Below are 19,215 nucleotides of genomic sequence, written 5' to 3'. Positions count from 1 at the left end.
TAACAGATTTTGAAATATTTTTGACAGCTGCTTGAGGAAAAGCTTAGCAAAACCCGTATTTCCAAGCCCTGGTTAGCAACCAGTACCTGGGCTCAGACCAACCTTTAGTGTTAGGGCCACCTAGTGGGAGAGGAGGCATGGACAGGGAGGCTGGGACATGTTCTGCATCCGGATTCTTCATCCTATTCAGCCTTGGTGCGGCCTCCGGAACAACGGAACAGCGATCAGCAGATCACTGCCAGTATTGCAAATAAAGCACAACACGACTTTGAGGGCGACTTCAGAAGAAGAGGAAGTGTGAAGCAGCCCCTGGAATTTGTACAGCTCTTAAGGAAAGCAGGCTGTGCCCGCACTGCAGGAACCAAACAGTCAAGGTAGGGAGGGTCAAAGAGGATAAAGACAGGGAGCACAAAATATGGCATGATTTTGTGGATGCAAGCCTGTTCAGTTACTGGCTCTTCCAGTTTGTTCATACTGATCCTGTCAACTCCACAGTGGACGACTTGCTTGTGCAAGCCTCTCTCATTTTGTTTAGGCTATTCAACACAGCTGTAGGATGAACGCTTGGGGTTGCTTTTTAGTTAATAAAGGATTTCTTGAACCATTGTGGAAGATTATACTAATATCTAGTCAGTGCCAACAGGCATGTGGTGCAAGAAAATGGATCCACGAGCCCAGAGAATTAAGCCCATTAAGTTTTAGGTACCAGAATTTGACAATACTCCAAACACAGAGACTTGCAGCATCTAGTGTTTCAGTGCCTTACAGCAGGATAAAGACTCTGTATGTAAGGTAAGTACCAAGATGGGACTAAGCTGCCTCCCACTTAACCCAAGAAACCCAAAACAAACCTGTATTTGATCTTCTCAGTCATTTGAAAGGGAATTGATGCTTTTCCTCCTGCTACTGGACTATCAGAAAGCTTTGCCCACCCACAGTTGTGAAAGAGCATAAATAATAAGACGCAATACAAGTGTTTAGACAGACAACTGATTAATGGTCTCCCTCATGCTAGAGTTCAGAGAATCAGTGCAAAGGTGACTACAAATTATGTCCTTCTGGCCCTAGCAGGACTGCAAAGTGTTGTCTGAATGGTGTCGAGGGTATAACCATTAGTACTTGGTCAAAGACAAATTACAAGGATGACCTATTTGAAGAAACATCAATGCTAAGCCTGCAACCTCAACACAGAAAAGTGAATAATCTCCAAATCATGCTTGGACAATTATCTAAGAACAGTGCTTCAATGTAATTAAGGTTTATTTCCAGTGTCTCTCCTATTCCCATCATAATCCTATTTGTCTACTTTGGCTTGTAGCAGCTCGAAGTTTTCTTCAAATTCCCAGCGGAGGAGCATGAAAAGAATAGCAGGACAAATGCTCCTGTAGATTACTGGAAATGGACTGCTATTATACAACACAGAAGCTGCATGCAAGTTTACATGTTTTAATGTTAAGAACCCTAGATCTTAAAGAAATGCTGCCAGTTTATGATACAGAACCTGAAAGAAATCGTGTCCCAACCATTACCTCACATCTGCAAGCTAAGATGAAGAACAGTGGGGTTCAAACAAATAGCCCAAGACCCAGCAGTAAGATTCCACAGAACAAAGCGGCAATGAAATAAAGCTACTGTCTTTTGTGAAACAAGGGAGAGAACCATCCTCTTCTGACAGCATGAGACTTGTGACAAAGCTGATAATGTTTTAGCTAACTTAAACCTGGCACCATTGGAAAGTTAGGTAAGTTCGTTTTACTTTGAGCGAGGTGCTTGTAACATTTGTTTTCCATATGTATTAATTTATTTGAAGTATCACAGTAAAAAGAGAGGAACTGGAATAAAAAGCAGGGATAAAACCAGAACACTTATTTACAGCTAATTAATACATAAGATAGTAACTCAATGCTGACAAAGCATATTTCCACATCCCTTTCTGGTATCTAAGATCTACTGAGAAACAAAATTTCTTACTTGACAACATACATATATATTTAACATAACAGCACCATAATCTGCAGGGTTTTTTTTTTTCCTTAAAACTTCACAAGCTGCAACATATAAAAATGGGACCAAGGCACGAGATTGAGCAGGGAAATATTTTGATTCAACTTTGCATCACTATATCAAGACACTGAGAACAACCAAAGAGTTATGGCTCAGTAAGAAAGAAATATTGAAAAACAAAGATCTGCAGAGGATATATCTTAGTTCAGCAATCTTAAAGGATGCTTAGATTTCTGAAGAACCTCTTCTGTCATATCCTCCACTTTGTTCTCCACTGGAGCTGCAGATTTGTTCTCTTTACCCTTTTTGAGACTTCTTTTGTGCTGGGATTTAAAGAAAATACCCCATGTTAAGAGAATACAAAGAGATTAAGAGTTCTTGTTCATGTGCAATGCAGTACATAGTGTTCTAAGAAAAAAAGTTGACTTAACTCCTGAAAAATGTTCCTAATATATCACATTTACTAAAGAGATTGACTGTAGGATACAGAAGCTCAGCAGCTATTTTTAAAGAGTCCACAACAAGAAAATATGCTCTTCCCAGCAAGAAAGCCCCTAGACTAATATATCAAGAAGTTTACACTGATACATTGGTAGAGCAAAAGGGTCAGAAGAAGGTAAGTAAAAAAAAACCAACCCCATGCAGACTTAAAAATGCCAATATTTATGTCAGGCCTCTAAGAAAACACTTCATGTACTTTCAACTCTTCCATTAACACATGTCTAGCAAATCATGACAATTTTCTTTATGCAGGATTATTTGCTGAGGAGTTCTCAACTGTCTGTCCAGCTTTCAACTGTCTGTCCATGCAGAAATTGGCATTATTTTATCCACTATTAACTGCTATCAGTATCTGAAGTTAACGAAGCATTATTTACAGGATTTGAGAAAGTTGTGAGGCTAACCAAAAATACAAGTGACTTGAAACTACAGCACTGCTATGGAACAATAATATTTCTTGTCTCAAATACACAGCTGTTTCATTTATCTGTGGGAATTACCTGGAAAAAAGGAATGCCACCATTTGTGTGGCAATATACATTTGTATCCATGAAGTACTTCTCATTAGCAAGGCTTTCACTGGGTTCTTGCAACTCTCCTTCCTCTTCCAACAGGTCCTAAAACAAAAGATTTTCAGAAAGAGATGTATTTAATGTCTGAATCTCCTCAATGAATGTATTAAGCACAATCAGATCTATAAAAGACATGGAGCTTCCATGTTTGAAAAACAGGGATGAAACCTAAGTTATTAATATAATTGCTTATTTTTCAAGAGATTGTTTCTGTCGAAAGCTCAGCACACTTGAGTCCAAGTGCACTGTAAAACACAAAGGCTACAGCAGCCCTGGGGTTCCAGTCAACTCTCCGCAAGGGCATAGAGAAAACCTCAAAGATGTGAAATCTTCATTCAAGAGCCTCATTGGCCATTTATATACATACCTGACCTGCATTATCCTCCACTTCCTTTACCACACTTCTTAGCATAGCATCAAGATTTGGTTGCTTTTGCCTTAATTGTTCCAGAAGTAGTTCCCGGGGCTCTGTTCTCACGAGTGTGACTGGATAGAAGTAGTCTTTTCTCTGTGGAGTTGTCCCTTTAATGAAGATTATGCACTTTTCAGTGTTTGCTTTAATTTCAAATCCTCAATTTTACACCAACTCATTACAGAAATCATGCTTTGCTCTGTCGCCATGATTTGCATAGAGCTTAAAAAAGGTGTAAGGCTGCCAGTTATATTATGTTGCCATTAACCTTCCCTTATGAATCCTGGAACTCAAACTGTTTTCTGTAAGCATTCTGTCCCCAACCTGTTTAAATACCTGTTGGAACATCCACTTTGAGATCCTCTTTCAGGAAACCATTAACCTGAGTGAGTCCATGCTGTACTTCCTCCTGAAGTGCCAGCTTCTGCTCCACAAGTATCTCCTGATCCACCTTTATCTGGTCCAGAAGGCTATTTAGCACCTTCCCCTCATCAGCCTTTTGTCTGCCAATGTGGTCAGTGATTTCAGCTACTGCTTTATCACAGTGTTCTGCATTTTTCTGAAAATGAAACAAAAGAACAACCCAACTAAAAACACCAAGTTAACAGGAAAGGAAAGACTATGGCCTCTTTTCTAAGATGTGGTGCATGACTAGTGATGTGACCTGAAACGAAACAACTGAGACCTCAAATTGAGAAGTTTCAGTGCCAGTTTTACACTCTCATTTTGAGAGCTATCTTCAGAAGAGAGTCAGTTTCTTAGAAAGTATGATCATTTTAGAAAGCTAGTCACAAGAATAAAGATGATACCATCTGGCTCAGACCAGACTCCTCATGCATCTATGCACAAACCCTGCACAGAATTAGGATACTCCCACTGAACACAAACATCCTACAAGCACTAGAACCTTTACGCATTTGCAGGAGAAAAGGAAAATGTGTTTTCAGCAATTCCCGTTGAAATGAAACTCCTGAAGTGTTCAGCAGGTACAGCAGATACAGAGATGTCTTGAGACCACAAAAGCTTTTAGTTTAGAGTTGGACTTGATAATTGGAGATCCCTTCCAACTCAGAATATTCTGTGTGAAGAAGTTTCTAGTTGGGTTTTTCCTTCTGAAAGTTGGCAAAATATTGGATTTACCTATTACAACAATAAAACAAGGGTGGGATGTGAAATTTGTGATGAAATTAAAAACCCAAAAATGTGAGAAACTCTTAGATAAAGAGGCCAGAACTTGTATATACTTAAAAGGAATGCTTTCTCCCATATTGATTCAATCTGACCAATAAAGTAATTTGCACTCTCCAGGAAATAGCCTGCATTTGATCACCGTGCATCTGCCAAAGACAGTACTGTAGATAAGCTTTAGAATTAAGAGATAAACACTACCAAGATGATATAAAATGCTCATATTACAAGTTAGTTGTATTGCATTCGTCGTGAAACCATTTTTTGATGTTATGGGCACTTGAAGTTCAAAGTCTTCATCTTAATTTAGGCTTTTGATTTCCTCTAATTACATCTTAAGCTCAGTAACATGAGTCTGCTATCAAAAAAACCCCATAGTTTTGTTTTGACTATAACAGAGAACTTTTTTCTCCCCTCTACAAATTCTGCAATAAAGTTTGTCTCAGGATGTTGCATTAGACTACAGATGACTATAGGTACCTTTTGTAAATACTGAAATTGCTGTTTCTCATCCTTGAAAGACAATAGCTGCTGATTAGTAAAGTTGACCATCTGAGCAGCTGTAAATTCACCCCAAGCATTTGTATCCTGAGACACATTTTTGAGATTGTTGAGAAGATCTTGACAGTGGTCATTGGATTCTTCCAGCATTGTCTTGTTTTCAGCATTTATGCTCCTGAGCTCTTGAGAGAAAATATCCAGAGATGCAACAAATTTGCTGTGATTGGAATTTGTACTGCTGACTAGGTCTGTAGTTTTCCTGCAACAACATATTTGTAAGAGTTCAGAGATTCTACAAGGTAGATTTTAACACCGTATACTTTTAGAAATATGAGACCAAAGCCAGTGAAATAGCACAGTTCCATCAAACCAGTTAATTATAATACTGTTTTCTACTTAGTAAATTCACAGCACTTGCAGCAGTAGATTTGCTAAAAAACAAAAAGAAAAAACCCAACAACCAAAAAACCCAAAAGAGAACCAAGGAACCCTAACCACAAACTGAAAACAACTTCAGCAAGACCTTAGTTCAATCAATTGAGTCTGCAATTGAACCAAACATATTGCCACAGATACATTATTATGCTTCAAGCTAAACCTTTATATTACGGAGTTCTGAAGTCCAGACACTGAGGGACAGTCCTCAGCATATTGCTCCCAAGATGATACTTTCTTGTTGCAACATGCTCAGAAGACAAGTTCAAGGGCAAGCCTTTTAGAATTACTGTTTAATCTGTGGAAAGGCCAACTATGATCTATACTCTGCGGCAGAACCCAGCTCTAACACACAGGCCATGCACAGCAGGCTTTTTATAAGCACATAAATATGAAGAGCAACCAATTTTGAAACTCTCTTCATATATAGTTTATCTTTAGTAAGTGTACAACAAAAAGAATCTGCTCCTTACAGGTGAACACTTTCTTGCATAGCAGTAATGGTGGTCTTCAGGCTTCCATTTATTGTGAGCACATCAGTTAAGTTCTTCTGAGTCTCCTGAGCAAATAGGTCAAGCTGGCTTTGCAGTAAAGACATCATATTGGCTGAACTCTATCAAGAAAATTACCACAAGTTTCACTGTTATTCTGCACTTTTTAACACTTTAACAGTCTTAAAGGGTACTTGAATGCCTGAATTAAAAAAGCAGAGTTTTGCAAATCTAAAGCAGAAGGTACAATTTTTGTGTAGCGACAGTCATTTTGCTTTTGGACACGTATGTAAATGCACATATACCGAATATATTCACAGCAAGGGGAAATTTTTGCTACGTTCCTACATAAACTACTTAAAGCAGCCTAACAAAAGCTGAATGGAATTAGGATCATGTTACTGTCCTCCTAACATTTTTTTCTGAAGCATGTATAGTGGTTTACTACCATATAAGGGTTTAATTCAAAGCAAACAATCACACTTGGTGTTAGGATGTTCTCCTGCTCTAAGGATACCTTTCTATGTGCCAACCTCATCATTTCCACTTCTTCTTTTAAATCGTCACAATTATGCTGGAGCTGAGCAAAGCCACCGGCTGTTTCTTCCTGTATTTTTTTCAGAGTGAGAGAAAGATCTTCAAAGAAGATATCCATTTCGTTTATATGGCGCTCCATCTTAAAAAAAAGTTTTACTTACAGTTAGATCTTTATACCTTTATTTAAGAAACTGGTATTTTTCCTTAGCATAACTGACAGAGAAACAAACTCTGCCCCAAGGAAATTGTCAAAAGGCATTAATGAAGCACAAGGCAGAAAGTCACACTTCAAATCTGAAGTTTGAGATTGGAACTTAGTGTGGAGGCTATTCCAAACACAAAATTTGACATACAAGGTAAACAAAATAGAAAAGTAGACAAGGAACAGCAAGAGCTCGTGGGCCATGGACTACCTGCTGTCTAAGTCTGAAAACCAACAAAAAGTTTCCAGACAAGGGGAGTTGATTTCTCATGCGCTGTAATTGACAGGAGGGGAAAACTTTTCAGTAAGAGAAACAAGTCACCAGAAACAAAGACTCGTTTTTGACAAAATAGAAAAAAAAATATTAAAGAGGCTGCAGTTCTACAGAAGTATCACGAGATAGACTAGAATTTGAAGCAAAGAACTTCAGTAAGTGCAGTATTATTAGCACTTATGGTCGTTAACAAGATAAAGCATCACATTTCCCAGGAATCAAAGGGACTACAGAAAAAGTTTGGTACAAAAGGAGAAAAATTTTGGTTTGCAGTAAGACTTGCCTAAACTGACTTTTTCTTTTTCTCCAGATTTCTAAAATACAGGGGGAGAGTATATTAAATGTATCATCAAATATTTGTTCCATAAAGATTTAAGCATCCATGTTTTGCCATTCTGCTGTGGCACTTATGCAAGCAGTTGTGCCAATATAGAGAACAAGCAAACTTACCACACTCAAGAGAGGTAAAAACTCTGAAAGAAAGATAGATTTTGTCATGGGACAAAATAAGGGGAAAAAGGCCAGACAAGAAGTGGAAACACTCTGACATACTTCAGAAAAATGAACAACATATTATCTGTAAATTAAATACAATAGAAGAGCACAAGGCAAAGAGGCAAGGTTATGTGCATTACCCGGTCAGCCACAGCAGAATATTTCTTCATGTTACTCTGGAACTGACAGTTTAACCCCAGGACAAATTCCACCATTGGTGTCAAGCTATTTACTACTCTTCCTAATCCAGTTTCATGCTGCTCCTAGGAAGAGAAAAAAAAAATTAAACCAGAACATGGCTGTTCCTTCATGAACATTTGTAAGAAGCTACTGTGTACATATGCATGTACTCCATTATGACCATATACACTACATAGTACATTACAGCTTGTGGGGGTGACATGGGAGGGGAAGTGGGGAGGGACAATCATGGTCAGGTGGTGAAGCAGATACAGGTAAAGAGCATCAGAAAAAATCTATACATTTACAGAACCCCTTTTGATCAAAACCAGTTTCATATTTAAGTGAGAGTATGCAAATGTACTAACAATTAATCTCAGCAGCTCCGCTTTACAATCAAGTGAAAGATTCTCATGCTGTGTTATTTTTTCAGACATGTCAGAAACTTTAGCAGACACCACTTCTTTAAGAGAAGCAAAAGATGCTGATACAACTGACGCAAGAATATCTGCTGTAGAAGAACTGGTAGACAGGAGGTCACCTATAAAAGAAATCCAGAGTTACAAATTTTATTGAAGCTCCCCTGTAAGATAGGAACTCCTATTATTACTCATCACCTTATCGCCCCTTACAGAAAGGCTGTGGATCATTCCAAACACATTATTATTGGTGCAACTGTAATCATTATGTTGCTTAAATAAAGCCACCTCTCTCCTAAAGCACATACATTTTAGGAAGTGGTCTTTGAGATTACTACAGGATGACTATTAATACAGGTACTACACTTACCTAAAAAATTTGTGTAAGACTTCAACATCTGTTGCTGCTTCAAACTGTTTTCAGTTATTGAATCTTGTATTTTGCTGAACAAAGCATTCATTTGTCCTGCAAATGTATTTTGCATGACAGCATTGTGCTGATCAACAGCCTTCTTACGGTCCAGTTTCGCATGGAGCCCAGATACATCTCTTGTGGTTTCTTCAACTGTACTCAGTAACTATAATTTTTAAAGTTATTTTAGTAAGTCTTTAAACAAGAAGTCAAGCACGTTATATAAGGAAAAGCAACAACAGTTCTGAGTTAAAGAAGTTATCTCTCTAGGAAGACAGGTATTTCCCTTTACATCAGCAAATTACAACTGTTCTGGACCCTGGTATGTCATTTATGCTTTCAGAACATGGGAAAAAGTTACCTACTAGAGACCATTTGTTCTGGCTTTAAAATCAAAGCATTAATAAATGACTCCCTCAGTATTTAAGGAATAAAGGCATCATTTATCCCAGAATAGTAACTGAAAAATACCTGAGCATTTTAACTTTTTTCTGAACAATGTGACAGTAAATATATTCTTTAATATAGCACTCGAGCAAGAGGTTTCTAGTACTAGTCCTGTGATAAATAATTTGGAATTCAAATAATTAGTGGAATCCTGATTTGTAGTAAGCATAAGTAATTTCTGTACCTATTTGCCTCAAACACTCCATAACCCACACACAAAACCCAGGCATTCCCTCCTAATCTTACAGGAATTCAAACAGAAAGAAATTGTCATTGTGCCTGAAGATACAAGTTTCATCACTTGGCAGTTTAAACAGCAGGACACTCTCTCTCCCTACCTCAAGTCTGTTTTGGTGATTATGACTATTCTACAAACACATCAAAGCCATATCCTAAAACACAGAGGAGACAGGACAACATTATTCAAAGGTTTTTGCTATTTTTCTACCCCAGTTCATAGAATGGTTTGGGCTGGAAGGGACATTAAAGACCATTTAGTTCCAAGCCTCCTACCATGGGCAGGGACATGTTCTACTAGACCAGGTCTTTCAGATGTGTATAATTTACTGTTTTGCAGGACCAGTCATAAGATTTTGAAAGAAGACTACTTATTCTGCAAAAAAGCTCATGATAATAGATGCTGCAAAGCCCTGGAACTCCCATGACAAACTGGCATGAGGGGAAGTTAGTTCCAGACCAACCAGAGTGTTTAGCAGTCAACTGTCAATACTACCACAGGGAAAGTCCTGCAATCTAATCCTAGTTTTCCATCTTAAATTCAGGTCTTGTCTCACATAATGCTTTAGCAACAACTGGTTTCCTTGAACAGCCCATAAAACTCCCAAACATAGGAAACTGTTTTACAGTAGGTACAAGAACTGCAACAACCTTGCTAGCTGTGCCATGAAGTTTTTGTTCAGTATTTTCCAAAACTGAAACCACATATTCTTCTTCAGCCAGTTGAACCTTGGTTTCTTGCAGATCTTTTTGTGTTTCTTCCAGTTCTTTCTCCTTGATTTGCAAATCTGTTTTACATTGTTCAAGTTCAGTTTTACTGACTCTGAATAGTTCATTGACCTAAATAGGAAGACAATTATCAAAAAGGCAACATCACTTTTTATAAATTTGACAGTCTCATTTCACATCTCTCAAATTACAGAATGTGACAATGACAGAAGGCAAATTGTCATCTAGCAATGTAATTTCTGCTGTGGGACTCAGGTCTTAAACCTAACCCACAAGTTTTATAGTCTTTGAAATCACTGAAAATATCAAGCCAACACCATTCTCACTGTAACAATCACTTGCTGCCCCCTCTCAAACTACAAGGGCAAACTACTGCTATAGCACAAGGAAAAGAATCCCACTGAAAAAACACAATCAGACTGAAAAGACTCAGTAAAGCTGATTACATAGAGGAGTTACATATACCAGGAAATTAGTATCTACATTTCTCTTAAACAAGGAGCTCAAATTTTCGTGCAATTTGTTAAGAGGAAGCTCATGACCTCTCCCCGCTCATTCTTTGCTCCTAAACAGACACCTGTCAACTGAGATGATAACACTTTACCAGCAGATTTTTTGCCGAAAATTCAGCAAAGCAAATTACAGTAGTAGACATAAAAACAGCTTTAAAAATAAGTATTGGACCCTGCAACTTCATATACATTATTTCAAATTCCTAACTTCAAGGACTAGGAAGCTTCCATTCTTAACTAACTGGGGAACTTTAAGACCAACAACAAAAATAATCTTCTGACTGTTCTTTCCTCAAACTTTTTTCCTCCTTTTGAAAGGAGGAATTAATTTCTTCTGATTTTTGGCAGATTTAAGCCCTGCTGAAAAAACATCACTTACCCTTTTCACTTCTTCCTCCATGGCACTGATTTTGTCAATGTACTCTGTAATTTGTTCTTCCTGAACCGTCAGCTTTCCATTAAGGGCTCTCAAGTAAGGATTAAAATAAACAAAAAAATGAGTCAAGTAAGAGGTCATGTCAAGATATTACACTGCATTTTCAGTAATTTCGAAAAACAAGTATTGCTAAATGATAAATGAATAGCAGGTAATTTTCACTTAAGGCAGAAAAGATTTAAGGCAAATTTCCATTGTAAAACTTTCTGTGCATCTAGCCCTATTAAAGGTGAAGTTCAGTATATCAAGTTTACTTTCTAGTATTAGCTTCCACTGGGAAAAAAAAAAAAAAAGAAAAAGTTGCATGTGTAAATCTGCATGCTGCATAATGCCTATGGTAAGTTCCACACACATAAATTCCTCAGTGCAAGCCTATTAGATTTTATCTATATAATAATTTTAAAAGAACAAGCTGACCAAACAGTTAAGCCTCCTAACTATCTTCAACTTCCTGGATTAAAAATAGATCTGAAAGTATTTCTGTACAAGGATAGGTACCAGTATCTGAGATTTGTTGCTAGTTATTTTATAGAAACTTTTCAGACATACTCAAAGTTTTCAACAGAAATATAGATTCCATTTTTCTCTCGAGCAGCAGCAAGGTCTCGCTTCAGACGCTCAATCTCTTCAGTGTATTCCTGCAAAAAGAAACAATCACACATACACCTGAAAAATGCTGTTTTCGTTTCAATATCCAGCTTAACAGATACGTTACAAAGGTAGTGCTCTACAGAAGTTTTGCGTAAGCACAAGAGCAAAGCACTTCACCTCTGTTCTAGGTTCAGTATAGCAACATTTAAATTCATATCATTGGATATATATAGGCTGTATGTAGAGTTGTAGAATGTTGAAACCTTCCCTTTGAAGGTCATACTTGGCTGCATTTAGCAGCAGACAATGGGAGTAACAGCTTCCTTAGGGGCAGAGCTACTTTACACCGTCTTTTCACTAGTACTTACTGACAGGTTCTCTTTAATTCAGGCACCTTCTAGGGAAAGTGCAAAATTGCAAAAATGTACTACCCACAGTCACAGATAGTAGCAATAGCCCTCTGTTCAACTTTAGTCTTACCAACAGTTCCAATATCTGCAGGACCATTGCTGTACCAGTGCAGCTCTAGTTTAAAAGCATTAGCTCGGTAATTAAAATCACTTCAGAAAATCACTGCTACTAGTTACAGCTTCTCCCATACTCCTAACTCCTGCATAGCAAAGACTACATCAACAAAATGTCATGCCTAACTCGTAACTTAATTTTTTAAGCTATATGTCTAGTTACCTTAATAAGAGCTTTTTTTGTTAGCTTCTGATTAACTTCAGGCTTATTCATGATGTTCTTTGCTCTATGGGCATATTCCAGGGTACTCAATGTTTCCTGTGAAAAACAGATGTACACTAGGTCAAGCTGAGGAATTAACTCATGTTTTTATATCATTAGCAAAATATATTATTTTAGGAACAGGTTTTTAGACTTAAATTTACCTCAAGATTTACAGATGCAGGTGAAATTGTGGCAATTATTGATGTTTTTGTCCGTCCTCCAAGAGAGTCTTGAAGGATTCTTGTGAGTTTAGACTCCCTGTATGGAATATGAGGGGTTCTTTCCACTAGAGCAGTGATAACTCTTCCTAGTGTTAGCAGAGATTGGTTGATATTTCCAGCTTCACGAGCTCTTTTGTCAACAGCCCCAGACCGACCAATGTTTTCACTTCCTGCAAGATCAACCTGAAAGGCAGGTTATGCCATTGTCTCAATCACCCTGAAGAACGCTTGCCCCAAAGTCTTGCAGAACACATAAAAGAGCTTGCCAGTTTTTCAGGAGACATTGCGGTGACAAATGGGACTGATATTTTTCAGAGGGACAAACATACTTCATATCACTTTATGAAAACAGTAATTTTTCCCCTTATCAGGAAAAAACTCAAGTAAACTCTAGTACATGGCTAAAAATTCGAACAGTGACACTTAGTTCAAATACTTACCAAGTTCAGCTTTCCAATTTTAACAAGTTCTTCTCCATCTACTGTTGTTTCTTTCATATGGATGGTAATTGAAAACACAGAGTGGGAACGGCTGCAAAAGAAACCAGTTTCAGATGTTCCGTTAAAGCCAAATATCTAGTTGTTACATGACTGCTACAAGTTCTGTGGTCTTTATAGAGAATACATTTAGCCCATGAACTACAAATCACATATTCAATACACAAAGTTATTCTGCTAAGTATAATTTTGTCTGTGTACATAAGAATATGGTATTTAAAACCAGTGATGAAGCAACTGGTTGAGATTTGACTCATCCAACCATATAAAGTTTATCTTATTTCAAGGAAAAGCAAGGGAAGTGCCTTGGTTTTGCTTACATTTGTGTATTCTTAACTCACTAGCATCTCATGAAAACTGACTTGATTTTTTTTTTTTTTCAGTTCTCAAGCTAAGAACAGTTTCACAGAATGTGAGATTAAGAAACATAACTCTCCTTATGCAGGCTAATAAATTCAGCAACTACCTGAATCCAATACAAAAAATTAAGAATTTCAATTAAATTTTCAATCAAAAATAGTAATACAGTTTAAGATCATAGAATCATGGAATGGTTTCATCTAGCTCCAACCCCCCTACCATGGGCAAGGACACCTTCCACTAGAGACCAGCCTGCTCAAAGCCCCATCCAGCATGGCCACGGATACTTCTAGGGATGGAGCATTCACAATTTCTCCGGGCAACATGCTGCAGTGTTTCACCACTCTCATAGTAAAGATGATTTTAGGTTGAGTTTATTCCTTTATTAAATTTTTACTACAGGAAGCTGATACATATAGAAAACCACAGATGTCAAATTACACCAGTTTGACCATACATAAAACACTTCAGGCACAATAAATTCTCAAAATTCCCTGGAATCTCAGACAAAATGAGTTCTGTGTTCCAATCAGTGGTAGAAAATACCCATTTCCTTCCACCAGTAGACAGACATGCTCTGTATATCTTGAAATTAAAATACAATACAGGCAGGGTACAATTCTTTACTACTGCAACACTGGATCACTGCTTGTTCACAGTGATATACATACCACATCTGCAGCTCAAGAATGTGAAGGCAGTAATAAAAAGAATGCTATTTTTGACCCAGATGCCTCTACTACCTTCTATGACCTGCAACCATTTGAAGCAGCCCTTATTGCCATACAACCTTACCCCCAACTTCCACAACCTAGTCTGCAAATTTTACAGAAGTCAGATTTTGAAATGAGGGTCTTATTGATCTGTAAAAAGCAGATCTTAGCAGTATTTTGAAATACCAAATGTCAGCAACAAATCCTAGTGTATCATTTTCTACTGCTGGTGCGGAGAGGAAAGGACACTCAACCCTTACATCAAGTTCATTTAGTAAATGGGACAGGCCAAAACACCCAACCACCTAGAACAGCCAGAAAAAAGACAACCCATCCCTCTGATACAGGTATATCAACTAAACATCTTCCATAATTGAAGGAAACCTTCTTTTTGAAGGTGTACAGTATCTACTGCAAGGAGTACTTTATTTATCTCATGCTAGTACATGCAATGTATTTTTCACTTATGTATCTGTCAGATTTAGGTCTTCTGTTTTCATTGGCATAGAAAGCTTTGGAAAAGTTAACTTCACAACTTTGAGTTAAACTTCAATATTCTAGATGTCTAATTAAGAACATTATGATACTTTTATCTCAGCTAGAGTTAGGTGGAATCCCAGGGCTACTGTTCCAAATAGACACTGCAGATTTACAAAGGATATATTAATTACAATGCAGGAAAAATCTAAACAAGAGGAGAAGCTTAAGTCAAAAACAACGCAGGGAGAAATAGCTTGTCCCTTTTTAACTTGAGAAGCATTCAGATTTTGTGATGCTTTGTACTGTTTTTTTTTGGGGGGGTGGAGTTAGTTTTCTTCACAGTGGTTGGTACGGGGCTGACATACAGAGATATTGTTGTCAGGGCTTTGCATGCTGTGACACCGGCAGGGAGGTTCAGACAGCAAGGGAAGTTGGGAGACACAGCCAGGACAGGTGAGCCCAAATTACCAAAGGGATATTCCAGACCATATGGCATCAGGCTCAGTATATAAAATGGGAGGAAGAGGGAGGAAAAGGGGAGGGGACATTTGGAGTGATGGCATTTGTCTTCCCAAGTCACTGTTACAGATGATGGGGCCCTGCTCTCATAGAGATGGATTAATCACAAGAAGCAGTGAATTAATTTCTTGCTTTGCTTGTTTGCACAGCTTTTGCTGTCCCTATTAAACTGTCTTTATCTCAACCCATGACTTTTCCACTTCCAATTCTCTCCCCAAATCCTGCAGGTGGGGGGCTGAGTGAGTGGCTGGGTAGGCTTGGCTGCTGGCTGGGGTTAAACCATGACACCCTTTCATACACCTATTGCAATCATCCCACAGCACGTGATAAGGAAGAAATTGTAACTCTGGCTTTCTAGCCCACATTTGACAGTCTGCATTGTGATAGACAATCTCCAGATGATGTCATGTTTGCACTAGCTTCTTACTACTTCAGTAAGATTTTATTTAAGAAAGAACAAAACATGGTTTCTAAAAAGGGGAAGATTAGTACCTGGAATACGCGTTCATGTAAGTAGCTGCAGTTGTTCTTTTGGCTGCACCCCTTTCCAGGATTTGGTAAACTTGATTTTTGTTGTGTACAGTTACTTCTTCCAAGCCTTTAATAATTACACCCCTCTGTCAGAAAGCAATACATGCTTATTACACATCTCTCAACAATCCTGAAGGCCTCAAAATAACAAATTTTGTAGCACTAACCTTGTTTCGAGGATCATCAAACATCTGCAGTCTTTCTCCAACATCAGGAGTAGGATTCAGAAGATCAAAAAGCTCCTCATTATAGATTTCCAGAAGAGAGACTTTCACTGAGAATTCAGTACCATTCTCTGTGAGTTTTTCAAATATTTGATGCAATGTACGGGGTATGATACCTGCTAGTGGATCCTATAAATTAAGAAGAAATATTTCATTTATAAATGTACTGTGAGATTTGGAGCTAGGGGGTAGAGTTTCAACTAAACAGCCTGACTAGATATAAACAATAATAAAGATAACCTTCCATATAAAAGTCACCAAGAGTTGAATGCAATACATTAAAGATGTAAAGTTGTTCTTTTTATATAAATGAGTAAGATTATTTGTTAATCTACAAACATTTAAGGAAAGTCAGCTTCAGAATTTGAAAGGCATTTGGTTTTCTTTAGCCTTCTGCAGTTTTTAACGTTGAACTACAGTACAGAGAAGGGAAATCTCAGGAGTGAAAATATACCTCTTCCCAAGTATATTCTTCATTGGGTGACCGCTCCCCTTCCATTGTGAAGGTCTTACCAGTCCCAGTTTGGCCATAACTGTAAGAATAAAAATTAAAATGTAAACAAGCAACTAAAATACAAATAAACTTTCCTAATAATAACTATTGGCTTACTTACGCAAACACTGTACAGTTGTAGCCCATAATAACTTCATCCAAAATGGGACACACAACACTCCGGTATACATCAATCTGCTTCGCCTGAGCTCCAAAAACCTATTGACACAAAGACAGCACATCCCATTTATCCATACAATAATGTACAACATCACAGTACGTACTAGCTTGTTTCTACAAGTCCACAGCTTGACAAGCAGTTACCAACCATATCAAACGTGTAAGTCTTCCTTGATGACTTGTCTGTCACTCCTCCGGTGCGGACACTGACTTCCTTTCTTGCTTGATCACAGTCTACGACAGCGTAGGAGCTGGCTTTAAGTTCTGAGGCATTAAAAGGCCTAGAAGGACAGGAGTCAGGAATATTAGATTGAAATCATTGCTAACAAGAACACAGATGAAGCAGTAATATCCCTGGGCAAAAAGAACAAAGTTTTTAACTTTATCAGTTTAATAACTGTTTAAGAAAAAATACCACAATTCAGTATTTTATAGACCCTGTTTCTTCTTTCATCCCCTGTGAGACAACTCAGGTATCTATAGCTTTTTGTTTGTTACCTATGTATTTTTAACAAGCCTATAACCACTTTCAAGATCGTATAGATGTGCACACAGCTAACAGGCATCAGAACATGTTCAATTACAGGGGGTAGAAGACAAAACACACTAAATAATTCTCTAAATAAGAGCCTTCAAAAAAAAATTAATACATGCAAGTAGTTGCAATAGTGAATCAAATGATGATGACACAACACTCCAAAGCACCAAAAATATCAACAGACCCTAGTAATTGCAGGGCAGTAAGCAGCAATACCAGAACCTTTATTATACTGATGCACCTGAATAATATTTAGTAAGACAGACAGAATACCAGATCTGGGGACAGAAAGTCCACAATAAAGTCAGTCACAGTAAAAAGATTTAATAGAGGGACAATAAAATTTTTGAACTTTTTCGTGAGCATGTTATTTCACCACTGAGTGAATTCAAACTTGGAGCACACCATTTTCCTAAAAGGGACATTTGCCACTATTTCTCCTGAAATGCATGGAAATGCCCTAAAAAGCACAAAATCCTGTTTTAGTCTTCATTTAGTAGTGCTACTGCACTGAATGTCTATGCTACCGCTACAGTTGACCTGAGCGGTCAGCTTGAAAATATAACTTCTACAGTCTTGTACTCTTTAAAATATCTTGACACTAGAGACACTTCAGATACTCTTTAAATACTAAAGAAAAAACAACAACAACAAAAAAAACCCCACAAGAAAACCACAAGCACGTGACACCTCGAGTTTCCTGAGCCTTGTGGCTAACGTTTCTCCCTCAATACATCACTGATGCTGAAGTGACAGATCCTGAACAGACCACGGAACACTTGGGCGCAAGATGGACTGATGACAACAGAAGATCACTAAAATCTTGTTCACGGGAGCAAGTTACAGCTTCAGTTGCATGGCTTTTAAAGGAACAGGACAACGAACATATTCTGCTGTGTAATCATGTAACACTGAAGCAGTCCATGGCAGGAGGTGCAACCCAATTTCTAAAGGTGTTTCAAACACTATGCATAATGCACTACCGTATTACAGTTGTAACACACAGTGCTTTAAGATTATTTAAATAAGCAGTTCCTTAAAGCCACCTCAGAATTACAAAGAGAACCTAATTTTATGATACGCGAAATTTATCACTTCATACCAAAAAGTAAATTAATCTCATCGACAAAGACATTCGGTCATTTTTACCTCAGCAGTAGAACCCCATCCCATTGCTTGTCCCCTGGAAAGTCTGCATCAACGAAGTTATGTGACAGATATACCATAGCGGACATAGCAACAGTTTTAGCTGTTAAAGCTTAGCAACCTCCCACAGGAGCTCACAGAAGGGCAAAATTCAGCCTGGGTTTTTGTGTCTCGGATATCATACTAATTCTACGCAGCTCTCCTTGAGCTTTCTACACAGCTTCATACAGGGTGTGCGCTAAATCAAGCTCGGAAACTGCAGCTTTTTGCCCTTTTAAGCAGTAAGAAACCGCTCACAAGAGCCTTACTTCTGCGGAAGCGCCACTTCCCCGCGGGGCGCACGGGGCCGCCTCAGCCGCACACCGGCGCCCGGGCCAGGCAGCGCCCAGCGCGGGGCCGAGGCCGCTGAGGGGAACGGGCGGCTCCCTCGCAGCGACCCCTCCGGACAGACCCAACGATCCCCGGAACACGTATCCGCCGCCGCACCCAGCGGCCCGGCAGAGCCGCAGCTGCACAGTGCCTGTCACAGGGCAGCGGCCTCGGCCCGCCGGCTGTCCGGGGCACTGCGGACAACGTCCGGGCCCGAGCCCCGGAGGCAACAGCGCGGCACCTCCCCGGGGCTTGCCCGCGGACCGGCCCCCAACGCTCGCCCAGAGCAGGGCCACCACACGTACCTGCACCGCACCACCACTTGGATGTTCTTGCCCTTCTCCTCCTTCTTGGTGCAGCCACCCTGGGAGCCGAAGGAAGCCATGGCGGGACCGGGACGGGGACGAGACGGAGGAGGCACCGCGAGGCCGCCACCGCCGCTTTGAACCGCGCACCGCCCGGCGCGGCCAATCAGCGGCAGCCCCGGGGCACCACGGGACGGGATTTCAAATCCTGGGGGCGGCGCGCGGCGCGAGTGGCAGTATTGCCCCGCCCCGCCCCGCCCCGCCCCGCCCCGCCCCGCCCCGCCCCGCCCCGCCCCGCCCCGCCCCGCCCCGCCCCGCCCCGGGAGCGTGAGGCG

At 39.4% G+C, this 19,215-nt stretch overlaps 1 protein-coding gene across 1 annotated transcript; it reads right to left on the bottom strand.

Moving 5' to 3' along the window:
* Positions 1-976: 976 nt before the first annotated feature.
* On the bottom strand, positions 977-19,005 carry KIF11 (kinesin family member 11). Its single transcript, XM_066191185.1, has 22 exons — positions 18,881-19,005; positions 16,671-16,803; positions 16,464-16,561; positions 16,304-16,382; positions 15,793-15,978; positions 15,587-15,711; positions 12,966-13,056; positions 12,466-12,708; positions 12,263-12,358; positions 11,534-11,622; positions 10,928-11,015; positions 9,959-10,147; positions 8,582-8,789; positions 8,161-8,333; positions 7,753-7,875; positions 6,622-6,780; positions 6,087-6,226; positions 5,158-5,437; positions 3,826-4,048; positions 3,445-3,599; positions 3,006-3,122; positions 977-2,327 (listed from the first exon to the last, which is right to left on the bottom strand). Exons 1-22 carry the CDS (start codon positions 18,958-18,960, stop codon positions 2,205-2,207), a joined length of 3,198 nt encoding a protein of 1,065 aa, XP_066047282.1. The 5' UTR covers positions 18,961-19,005; the 3' UTR covers positions 977-2,204.
* Positions 19,006-19,215: the final 210 nt, after the last annotated feature.

This window comes from Chamaea fasciata, unplaced genomic scaffold, assembly GCF_029207755.1.
Source record: "Chamaea fasciata isolate MVZ Bird 193981 ecotype frontalis unplaced genomic scaffold, bChaFas1.0.hap1 SCAF_9, whole genome shotgun sequence".
In the NCBI taxonomy this organism is placed as follows: domain Eukaryota; kingdom Metazoa; phylum Chordata; class Aves; order Passeriformes; family Sylviidae; genus Chamaea; species Chamaea fasciata.
The sequence above is the reverse complement of the archived record's forward strand: the minus strand, read 5'-3'. Positions and strand labels throughout refer to the sequence as shown.